We start from the raw sequence: 11,499 nt of genomic DNA on the forward strand, positions 1-11,499 counted from the left end.
CTGAATTTCTGCTACAACCTGGGCAGAAAAAACCGAATTTTCTTCATAACCCAGGTAGAAAAATCCGGATTTTCCTCATAACTCAAGCAGAAAAATCCGAATTTCCGCTACAATCTGTGCAGAAAAATCCGAATTTTTAAAATTTCTGCTATAACCCAGGTAGAAAAATCCGAATTTCCTCCACAACCCGCGCAGAAAACCGCGGAATTTCCGCCATTTCCGCTCGGATCCCCGTTCCCGTTACAAGCGGGTGATGTCGGCGGGCGGCTCCGGGCCCGGGCCCGGGTTCCCGTTGGGGTTCGGGGGCGGCTCGGGCGGCGCCGGTGCCGCCGCGCGGGTTTTGGTGTTGGGCAGCCGATGATCCTTCTTCCACTTCATGCGCCGGTTCTGGAACCAGATCTTGATCTGGCGCTCGCTCAGGCTCAGCGCATGCGCGATCTCGATGCGGCGCCGCCGCGTCAGGTACCGGTTGTAGTGGAATTCCTTCTCTAATTCCAGAACCTGCTGGCGCGTGTAGGCCGTGCGGGAGCGCTTGGGCTCCGAGCCCGAGAAATTGGGGTTCACTGTGGGGGAAATGGGGGAAAATCAGTGAAATTGGGGTTCACTGTGGGGAAAATATTAGTGAATTGGGGTTCACTGTGGGGAAAATGGGGATTATTAGGTGAAAAATGGGGAAAAATCGGGAAAAAATAGTGAAATTCGTGTGTAGGCCACGTGTAGGCCATGTGGGAGCACTTGGGCTCCGACCCGAGAAATTGGGGTTCACTGTGGGGAAATCAGTGAAATTGGGGTTTATGTGGGAAAAAATGGGGGAAAATCGGTGAATGGAAAAATGGGGGAAAAGTAGTGAAAAATGGGGAAAAATGGGGGAAAATCAGTGAAATTCGTTTTGTGTAGGCCCGTGTAGGCATGTGGCAGCACTTGGGCTCCGAGCCGAGAAATTGGGGTTCACTGTGGGGAAAAATCATGAAGTGGGAAATATTAGTGAAATTGGGGAAAAAATGGGGAAAATGGGGGGAAAATGGGGAAAAATGGGGGAAAATGGGGGAAAATTAGTGAAAAATGGGGGAAAAACAGTGAAATTCGTGTGTAGGCCGCGTGTAGGCCGTGCGGGAGCGCTTGGGCTCCGACCCAGAGAAATTGGGGTTCACTGTGGGGGAAATGGGGGAAAATCAGTGAAATTGGGGAAATATTAGTGAAATTGGGGGAAAATTAGTGAAATTGGGGGAAAAATGGGGGAAAATCAGTGGAATTCGTGTGTAGGCCGTGAGGGAGCACTTGGGCTCCGAGCCCGAGAAATTGGGGTTCACTGTGGGGAAAAAAAATGGGAAAAATTAGTGAGATTGGGGTTCACTGTGGGGGAAATGGGGGAAAATTAGTGAAATTGGGGGAAAATGGGGGAAAATTAGTGAAAAATGCGGGAAAATGGAGGAAAATCAGTGAAATTTGTGTGTAGGCCGCGTGTAGGCCGTGCGGGAGCGCTTGGGCTCCGACCCAGAGAAATTGGGGTTCACTGTGGGGAAAATGGGGGAAAATCAGTGAAATTGGTTCACGTGGGCAAAATGGGAAATCAGTGAAATTGGGGGAAAATTATGAAATTGGGGAAAATCGAGGGAAATATTAGTGAAATTGGGGAAAAATGGGGAAAAATGGAAAAAATCAGTGAAATTTGTGTGTAGGCCGCGTGTAGGCCGTGCGCGAGCGCTTGGGCTCCGAGCCCGAGAAATTGGGGTTCACTGTGGGGAAAATGGGGAAATCATAGGGGGTTATATAGGGAAAAAGAGGAGGAAAAATTGGGGGAATTATAGGGGGATGTATAGGGAAAAAAGGAAAAATGCAGGAGTGTATAGGGGAAAAAAAGGGGGGGAAAAGGAAAAAAATAAAGGGGGTATGGGGAAAAAAGGGGGAAAAAATTATAGGCAAAAAAAAGGGGGGAATTATAGGGAGAAATTATTGAGGGTGTAAGGGAAAAATTATAGGAAAAAGGGAAAAATTATTTGGGGGGAAAGGGGGAAAATTATAGGGGGGTGTATGGGGAAAAAAGGGGAAATATCTAGGGGGAATAAATGGGGGGAAGGGGGAATGAAAGGGGAAATAAAGGGAGGGAAAGGGGGAAAAAGAGTCAAAAATAAAAAAGAAAAATTCAAATTAATAGGGAAAGAAAAACCACCAAAAATCAGGTTAATAGAAACATAAATACAGTGAAAAAAAAATTAATGGGAAAGAAAAATGCAGAAAAAATCGGGTTAACAGAACAATGGAAACGGGGGGGAAATGAGGATAACGTGAAAATAACAGGCACAAAAATGAAGGGAAAAAATGCAGAAAAAATGAGGTTAAAAGGGAAAAAAATAGGGAAAAAAATGAGGTTAACTGGGGAAAAAAACAGGCAAAAATGAAGGTTAACAGAAAAATAAATAGGAAAAAAATAGGTAAAAAGAAAAATATTAAGAAATAATCAGAATAATGGAAACAGCATGGGGAAAAATAAAATTAATAAAATAAAGAAATAAAGTTGGTAAGCAGGGAAAAAAGGCCAAAATATGAAATTAATGGGGAAAAAAACAGAATAAAGAATCAAATAAACAGAAAAACCACAGCAAATATTCGGATTAACAATAAAAAGGACAAAAATAAAATTGTGAAATACGGAAAGAACCCCACGCCAAATAAATCAAATAAAGGCAAAAAAATCCCCACAAAAAAAGAATCAAACGGACGGAGAAAAACACGGCGAGGAAAGAAAACAGTAAAAAAATTCAATAAACAAAAATGTGCAATGAAAAATAAATAAATAAAAAGAAAACAAGGCAAAAAAAAAACAGAGGAAAAAAATAAAGGAAAGAAACGAAAAAATCACACAAAAAAATGAAATTTAAAAAGGCAGCAAAGGAGAAGGAGAAGAAAACCCAACGGACAAAATAAAAGTGGGAAAAAATTAAAATAAAAAATAAATAAAGGAAGAAAAGGAGAAGGAGAAGAAAAACCAAAGGATAAAATAAAAAAAATGAAAAAATAAATTTAAAAAAAAATAAATAAAAGGCGGAAAGGAGAAGAAAATGCAATGGAGCAAAAAAAAACCCGGAAAAATAAAATAAAATAAAAATAAAAATAAAATAAAATAAAATAAAATAAAATAAAATAAAATAAAATAAAATAAAATAAAATAAAATAAAAAAAAAATAAGGAAGGGAAGGAGAATGAGAGGAAAACTCTACAGAGGAAAAAGCATCAAAATTAAATTAAAATTTAATAAATAAATAAGGAAGGGAAGGAGAGAGAGAAGAAAACGCAATGGACAAAATAGAAATAAATTGGAATAAAATAAATAAATAAAGGACGGAAAGGAGAAGGAGAAGAAAACCCAACAGAGGAAAAAAGAAATTTAAAAAGTCAATAAATGAGGAAGGAAAGGACAAGGAGAAGAAAAGGCAATGGACAAAAACCCGGAAAAATTCAATTTTAAAAAAATTAATAAGGAAAGAAAGGAGAAGGAGAAGAAAACCCAGCGCACGAAAAAATCGGAAAAAAAAAATAAATTAAAATAATAAATAAATAAATAAAGAAGGAAGGAAAGGAGCGAGAGAGGAGAAAAACCAACAGATGAAAAAAGTGAAAAAAATTAAAATTAAAAAAAAAGAATAAGGAGGAAAGGGAGAAGGAGAAGAAAACCCAAGGGGCAAAAGAAAAGCATTTTAAAAAATGTAAAAATATATAAATAAAGAGGGAAAGGAGGAGGAAAAGAAAACCCAACACACAAAAAAATGGGGAAAAAAAGGAATTTACATGAAATAAATAAATAAGGAAGAGGAGAAGGAGAAGAAAAAAACCCCAACACACGAAAAATCATGGAAAATAAATTTACATGAAATAAATAAATAAAGGCGAAGAGGACAAGAAGAAAACCCAAGGCACAAAAAAAACCGGGGAAAAAAATGAAATCCCATGAAATGAATAAATCAGGAAATAACGGAGACAGAGAAGAAAACCCAAGGCACCAAAAACACCAAAAGAAACCAAATTTAAACCCAAATAAACCCAAATAAACCCCAAATCCCCCAAGAACCACTCGGGAGCTCCGGAGCCACCCCGTGAGCGCAAACCCCAAAATCCCGATTAAAACCCCCAAAATTCCGATTTAAAAACCCAAAATCGGAGTAAAAACCCCTGAAATCCCGATAAAAACCCCCAAAATCCCGATGTAAAGCCCCAAAATCCCGATTAAAAAACCCCCAAAATTCCTATGAAAACCCCAAAATCGGAGTAAAAACCCCAAAATCAGAATTTAAACCCCGCGATCCCAATTTCAAATCCCAAAATCCCAACAAAAACACCCAAAATGCCGATTTCAAACCCCAAAATCCCAATTTAAAAACACCAAAATCGCGATTTCAAACCCCAAAATCCCGATTTAAGATCCCAAAATCCCGGTTTAAAATCCCGATAAAAATCCCCCAAATCCCGACTTAAACCCCCAAAATCCCGGTTAAAAACCCCCAAAAACCCGATTTAAAATCCCGATTTAAAATCCCGATAAAAAACCCCAAAATCCCGATAAAACCCCCCAAAATCCCGATTCCAACCCCCAAAATCCCAATTAAAAACCCTCAAATCCCGATTTTAAATCCCCAAAATCCCGATTTAAAATCCCGATAAAAAAAACCCAAAATCCCCATTTCAAACCTCAAAATCCCCATTTAAATCCCAATTAGAAACCCCAAAATCCCAATTAAAACCCCCAAAATCGCGATTTCAACCCCCAAAATCCCGATTAAAAACCCCGAAATTCCGATTTAAACCCCAAAATGCCGATTAAAAACCCCAAAATGCCGATTTAAAATCCCGATTAAAAACCCCAAAATCCCCATTTCAAACCTCAAAATCCCCATTTAAAACCCCAAAATCCCAATTAAAAACTCCTAAATCCTGATTAAAACCCCCGAAATTCCGATTTAAGATCCCAAAATCGCGATTTCAACCCCCAAAATCCCGATTAAAAACCCCGAAATTCCCATTTTAAACCCCAAAAACCCCATTTAAATCCCCAAAATCCCAATTAAAAACCCCGAAAATCCGATTTAAGACCCCAAAATCGCGATTTCAACCCCCAAAATCCCAATTAAAAACCCCGAAATTCCGATTAAAAACCCCGAAATCCCCATTTCAAACCCCAAAATCCCCATTTAAATTCCCAAGATCCCAATTTAAGACCCCAAAATCCCAATTAAAAACCCCGAAATTCCAATTAAAAACCCCAAAATCCGATTAAGAACCCCAAAATCCCAATTAAAAACCCCAAAACCCCGATTTAAAATCCCAATAAAAACCCCAAAATCCCCATTTCAATCCCAAAATCCCCATTTAAATCCCCAAGATCCCAATTAAAGACCCCGAAATTCCGATTAAAACCCCAAAACCCCGATTAAAAACCCGAAATTCCGATTTAAACCCCAAAATCCCAATTAAAAACCCCAAAACCCCGATTTAAAGTCCCGATTAAAAACCCCAAAATCCCCATTTCAAACCCCGAAATTCCGATTTCAAACCCCAAAATCCCAATTAAAAACCCCGAAATTCCGATTAAAAACCCCAAAATCCCGATTTCAACCCCCAAAATCCCGATTAAAACCCCGAAATTCCGATTTAAGACCCCAAAATCCCCATTTTAAACCCCAAAATCCCGATTAAAAACCCCAAAATCCCGATTAAAAACCCCAAAATCCCCATTTTAAACCCCAAAATCCCAATTAAAAACCCCGAAATTCCGATTAAAACCCCCAAAATCGCGATTTCAACCCCCGAAATTCCGATTTCAGCCCCCAAAATCCCAATTAAAAACCCCAAAATCGCCGTTTCCGACCCCAAAACTCGCCCGGGATTCCCCGCCCGGGGCTTCCCCGGCCGCAGGAACGCGAATTAAAAAGGGAATAAAACGGGAATAAAACGCGAATAAAAGGCGAATAAAAAGTGAATAAAAAGTGAATAAAAAGTGAATAAAAAGTGAATAAAAAGTGAATAAAAAGTGAATTATTGCGGGATCCCGGCGGCGCCGCTGCCCGCGGATCGCGGCCATAAAAAAGCGAATTTATGGCGGGTGTAATTTCCCGCTGGCATCGTAAATCCCGCCCTGGGAAAGCCCGGAAAAACCCAAAAATAAACCCAAAAAAATCCCAAAAACATCCCAAAAACATCCCAAAAAAATCCCAAAATAATCCCCAAAAAATCCCCAAAAAATCCAAATCGCCCGGGGCGGGAATGGGGAGAGGGAGGGGGAAATAAAGGGAATTTCTGAGGGGGAAATGGGTGGAAAAAGGGGGAATAAAGTGAATTTTGGATGGGAAATAAAGTGAATTTTTGATAGAGAATTGAGTGGGGATGGGGAGGGAAATCAGTGAAAAAAAGGGAAAAATAAAGGGAATTTCTGAGGGGGAAATCAGTGAAAAAAAGTGGAAAATAAAGTGAATTTCTGGAGGGGAAATGGGTGAAAAAAAGGGGAATAAAGTGAATTTTGGGAGGGAAATAAAGTGAATTTTTGATAGAGAATTGAGTGGGGATGGGGAGGGAAGTCAGTGAAAAAAAGGGGAAAATAAAGGGAATTTCTGGAGGGGAAATGGGTGAAAAAAAGGGGGAATAAAGTGAATTTTGGGTGGAAAATAAAGTGAATTTTTGATAGAGAATTGAGTGGGGATGGGGAGAGAAATCGGTGAAAAAAAGGGGAAAATAAAGGGAATTTCTGGGGGGGAAATGGGTGAAAAAAAAGGGGGAATAAAGTGAATTTTGGGTGGGGAATAAAGTGAATTTTGGGTGGGGAATAAAGTGAATTTTGGATGGAAAATAAAGTGAATTTTTGATAGAGAATTGAGTGGGGATGGGGAGGGAAATCAGTGAAAAAAAGGGGGAAATAAAGGGAATTTCTGGGGGGGAAATCAGTGAAAAAAAGGGGAAAATAAAGGGAATTTCTGGAGGGAAAAAGGTGAAAAAAAGGGGAAAATAAAGGGAATTTCTGGAGGGGAAATGGGTGGAAAAAAGGGGAATAAAGTGAATTTTGGGAGGGAAATAAAGTGAATTTTTGATAGAGAATTGAGTGGGGATGGGGAGGGAAATCGGTGAAAAAAAGGGGAAAAATAAAGGGAATTTCTAGGGGGGAAATGGGTGGAAAAAGGGGGAATAAAGTGAATTTTGGGTGGGGAAATAAAGTGAATTTTTGATAGAGAATTGAGTGGGGATGGGGAGGGAAATCGGTGAAAAAAAGGGGAAAATAAAGGGAATTTCTGAGGGGGAAATCAGTGAAAAAAAGGGGAAAATAAAGGGAATTTCTGAGGGGGAAATGGGTGGAAAAAAGGGGGAATAAAGTGAATTTTGGGAGGGAAATAAAGTGAATTTTTGATAGAGAATTGAGTGGGGATGGGGAGGGAAATGGGTGAAAAAAAGGGGGAAAATAAAGGGAATTTCTGGGGGGGAAATGGGTGAAAAAAAGGGGAAATAAAGTGAATTTCTGAGGGGGAAATGGGTGGAAAAAAGGGGAATAAAGTGAATTTTGGGAGGGAAATAAAGTGAATTTTTGATAGAGAATTGAGTGGGGATGGGAGGGAAATCGGTGAAAAAAAGGGGGAAATAAAGTGAATTTCTGGGGGGAAATGGGTGGAAAAAGGGGGAATAAAGTGAATTTTGGGTGGGGAATAAAGTGAATTTTGGATGGAAAATAAAGTGAATTTTTGATAGAGAACTGAGTGGGGATGGGGAGAGAAATGGGCGAAAAAAAGGGGAAAATAAAGGGAATTTCTGGGGGGAAAATGGGTGGAAAAAGGGGAAAATAAAGGGAATTTCTGGGGGGGAAATGGGTGGAAAAAAGGGGAATAAAGTGAATTTTAAACGGAGAATAAATTGAGGATGGGGAGGGAAATCAAAGGCAAAAATAAAGTTATTTTTTGATCGATAATGGGGTGAGGATGGGGAGGGAAATGAGTGAAAAAAGGGGAAAATAAAGGGAATTTTGGGTGGAGAATAAATTCAGAATAGGGAGGGAAATGGGTGAAAAAATGGGAATAAAGTGAATTTTGAACGGAGAATAAATTGAGGATGGGGAGGGAAATCAAAGGGGAAATAAAGTGAATTTTGGGTGGAGAATAGAGGGAGGATGAGGAGGGGAAAAAAGTTCATTTTTAGCCGGGACAAAGGCAAAAATAAATTGATTTTATAGCAGAGAGGATGGGGAAGGAAAGGAGGCACAGAGGTAAAAATAAAGTTATTTTTTTGGGGGGGAAAAATGGGGAAAAGAGGAGAAATAAAGTTGATTTTTAGAGGAAAATAAAGTCATTTTTTTAACAGGGACAGGGACAGGAAAACAGGGTTGGAGGAGGAGAAATAAAGTGAATTTTTGGCCGAGAAATCAAAGGAATAAAGCGAATTTTTGGCTGAGAAAAGAGCGAGGATGGCGCAGGAAAACAAAGTGAAAATAAAGTTAATTTTTAACAGGGACAGGGGTGAAATCCGGGCGAAAAGGGGCAGAAAATAAAGAAATAAAGTTATTTTTTAACAGGGTGAGGGGAACCGGGGGCAGCGGTGAAAATAAAGTTGTTTTGGGCGGGGAGAGTGAAAAGTGCAGGAAATGAGGCGAAAATAAAGTTATTTATGGGCAGGGAGGGAAATGAGGCAAAAATAAAGTTATTTGGGACAAAATGGGGATGGGGAGGGAAATTAAAGGGAAAAATAAAATTATTTGGGAACAAAATGGGGATGATGAGGGAAATTAAAGAAAAAATAAAGTTATTTTGGGACAAAATGGGCTTGGGGAGGGAAATTAAAGAAAAAATAAAGTTATTTTGGGACAAAATGGGGATGAGGAGGGAAATTAAAGAAAAAATAAAGTTATTTTGGGACAAAATGGGGATGGGGAGGGAAATTAAAGAAAAAATAAAATTATTTTGGGACAAAATGGGGATGGGGAGGGAAAAATAAAATTATTTTGGGACAAAATGGGGATGATGAGGGAAATTAAAGGGAAAAATAAAATTATTTGGGAACAAAATGGGGATGGGGAGGGAAATTAAAGAAAAAATAAAGTTATTTTGGGACAAAATGGGGATGATGAGGGAAATTAAAGGGAAAAATAAAATTATTTGGGAACAAAATGGGGATGGGGAGGGAAATTTAAGGGAAAAATAAAATTATTTGGGAACAAAATGGGGATGGGGAGGGAAATTTAAGGGAAAAATAAAATTATTGAATGGAGTGAGGATGATGAAGGAAAGCAAAGCCGGGACTGAAGTTTTTATTGATTTTAGTGAGGATGATGAAGAAAATAAAGTGATTTTTATTGATTTTAGTGAGGATGATGAGGGAAACCAAAGGCAAAAATAAAGTTATTGAATGGAGTGAGGATGATGAGGGAAGCAAAGCTGAACCCGGAGTTGTATTTGAACAGAGCGAGGATGATGAAGGAAACCAAAGCCAAAAATAAAGTGATTTTTGAGCAGAGCCGTGAGGATGATGATGATGGAGCCCAAAGGCATGAATACAGTTATTGAATGGAGTGAGATGATGAAGGAGCCCGAACCCGAACAAAAGTTAGTTTTGAGCAGGGTGAGGATGATGAAGGAAATAAAGTGATTTTTATTGATTTTAGTGAGGATGATGAGGGAAACCAAAGGCAAAAATAAAGTGATTTTGGAGCAGAGGAGTGAGGATGATGAAGGAAATGAAGCGATTTCTGAGCACAGTGAGGAATGAAGGACCTGAACCGAACCCGAAGCTATGTTTGATCGGAGCAGTGAGGATGATGAAGGAAATAAAGTGATTTTTGAGCAGGGTGAGGATGATGAAGGAAATAAAGTGATCTTTGAGCAGAGAAATGAGGATGATGAGGGAAAACAAAGTTCTTTCTGATCAGAGCAGTGAGGATGATGAAGGAGCCCAAACCTGAACCAAAAGTTGGTTTTGAGCAGAGGAGTGAGGATGATGAAGGAAATAAAAGTGATTTCTGAGCAGGGTGAGGATGATGAAGGACCCCAAACCCGAAGCTGTTTCTGATCAGAGCCGTGAGGATGATGAAGGAGCCCAAACCCGAACCAAAAGTTAGTTTTGAGCAGAGGAGTGAGGATGATGAAGGAAATAAAGTGATTTTTGAGCAGGGTGAGGATGATGAAGGAAATAAAGTGATTTCTGAGCACAGAGTGAGGGTGATGAAGGCGATAAAGTTCTTTCTGAGCAGGGTGAGGATGATGAAGGAGCCCAAAGGCATGAACGCAGTTATTGAATGGAGTGAGGATGATGAAGGAGCCCCAACCCGAACCCAAACTTGTTTCTCTCACCCCCCCCCGGACCCGGGCCCGCTCCCACCCCCCCAAAAACCCATCCCCGTTATTTCCCCGTTACTTCCTCCCTATCCCCGTTATTTCCCCATCCCCGTTATTTCCCCCCCATCCCCGTTATTTCCCTATCCCCGTTATTTTCCCTCTATCCCCGTTATTTCCCCCTATCTCCGTTATTTCCTCCTATCCCCGCTATTTCTCCCCTATCCGTTATTCTCTATCCCGTTATTTTCCCCATCCCTTTTCCCCTATCTCCGTTATTTCCCCATCCCCGTTTCTGCCCCCATCCCCGTTACTTCCTCCCTATCCCCGCTATTTCTGCCCTATCCCGTTATTTCCCCGTTACTTCCTCCCTATCCCCGTTATATCCCCGTTATTTCTCCTATCCCCGTATTCCCTTAGTTCCCCATCCCCGTTATTGCCCCCCATCCCCGTTATTTCCTCCCTATCCCCGTTATTCCCCGTTATTTCTCCTATCCCCGTTACTTCCCCGCTATTTCCCCCTTATCCCCGTTATATCCCCGTTATTTCCCCATCCCCGTTATTTCCCCCATCCCTGTTACTCCCTCCCTATCCCCGTTATTTCCCCATCCTCGTTACTTCTCCCTATCCCCGTTATTTCCCCGTTATTTCCCCCCTATCCCCGTTATTTCTCCCATCCCCGTTACTTCCTCCCTATCCCCGTTACTTCCTCCCTATCCCCGTTATTTCCCCCTATCCCCGTTATTTCCCCGTTATTTCCCCCCTATCCCCGTTATTTCCCCTCCATCCCCGTTACCCCCACCCCGTTCCTACCGCTGCTCACGTGAATCTTCTTCATCCACGGATAAACCACGGGCGCCTTCCCCGCTCCTCCTCCGCCGCCCTGGGGCTCCGCGCAGGGCCCGCCCGGGGGCTCGCAGAGCCGCGGCTTCTCCGCCAGGTGCTGCCTCCCCCCCCCTCCTCCTCCTCCTCCTCCTCCTCCTCCTCCTCCTCCTCCTCCTCCTCCGCAGCCGCCGAAGGCTCCGCGGCCCGGCCCGAAGAGCTCCGCGTGGTGCGGAGCGAACGCGCCCGGTTCTCGGTGCGCGTAGAACTCGGCGGCGGCGGCGGCGGCGGGCTCGGGGATGTAACTGCCCTGCGAGTACTCCTCGCACGGCGGGAACTTGGGATCGATGTAGCTCGAGTCCATCAAATAGGAGCTCATGATCAT

At 41.5% G+C, this 11,499-nt stretch overlaps 1 protein-coding gene across 1 annotated transcript; it reads right to left on the bottom strand.

Moving 5' to 3' along the window:
• Positions 1-240: 240 nt before the first annotated feature.
• On the bottom strand, positions 241-11,499 carry HOXC4 (homeobox C4). Its single transcript, XM_064734672.1, has 2 exons — positions 11,106-11,499; positions 241-563 (listed from the first exon to the last, which is right to left on the bottom strand). Exons 1-2 carry the CDS (start codon positions 11,497-11,499, stop codon positions 241-243), a joined length of 717 nt encoding a protein of 238 aa, XP_064590742.1.

The sequence above is a fragment of the Zonotrichia leucophrys genome, chromosome 29, assembly GCF_028769735.1.
Source record: "Zonotrichia leucophrys gambelii isolate GWCS_2022_RI chromosome 29, RI_Zleu_2.0, whole genome shotgun sequence".
In the NCBI taxonomy this organism is placed as follows: domain Eukaryota; kingdom Metazoa; phylum Chordata; class Aves; order Passeriformes; family Passerellidae; genus Zonotrichia; species Zonotrichia leucophrys.

Bases quoted from the DNA above. Each gene is read 5' to 3' on its own strand.
- HOXC4 (XM_064734672.1), bottom strand. From the start codon at position 11,499: ATGATCATGAGCTCCTATTTGATGGACTCGAGCTACATCGATCCCAAG. The intron at 564-11,105 runs GTAGGAACGGGG...TTTCCCCCACAG, and splicing joins GAAGATTCACGTGAGCAGCG to TGAACCCCAATTTCTCGGGC.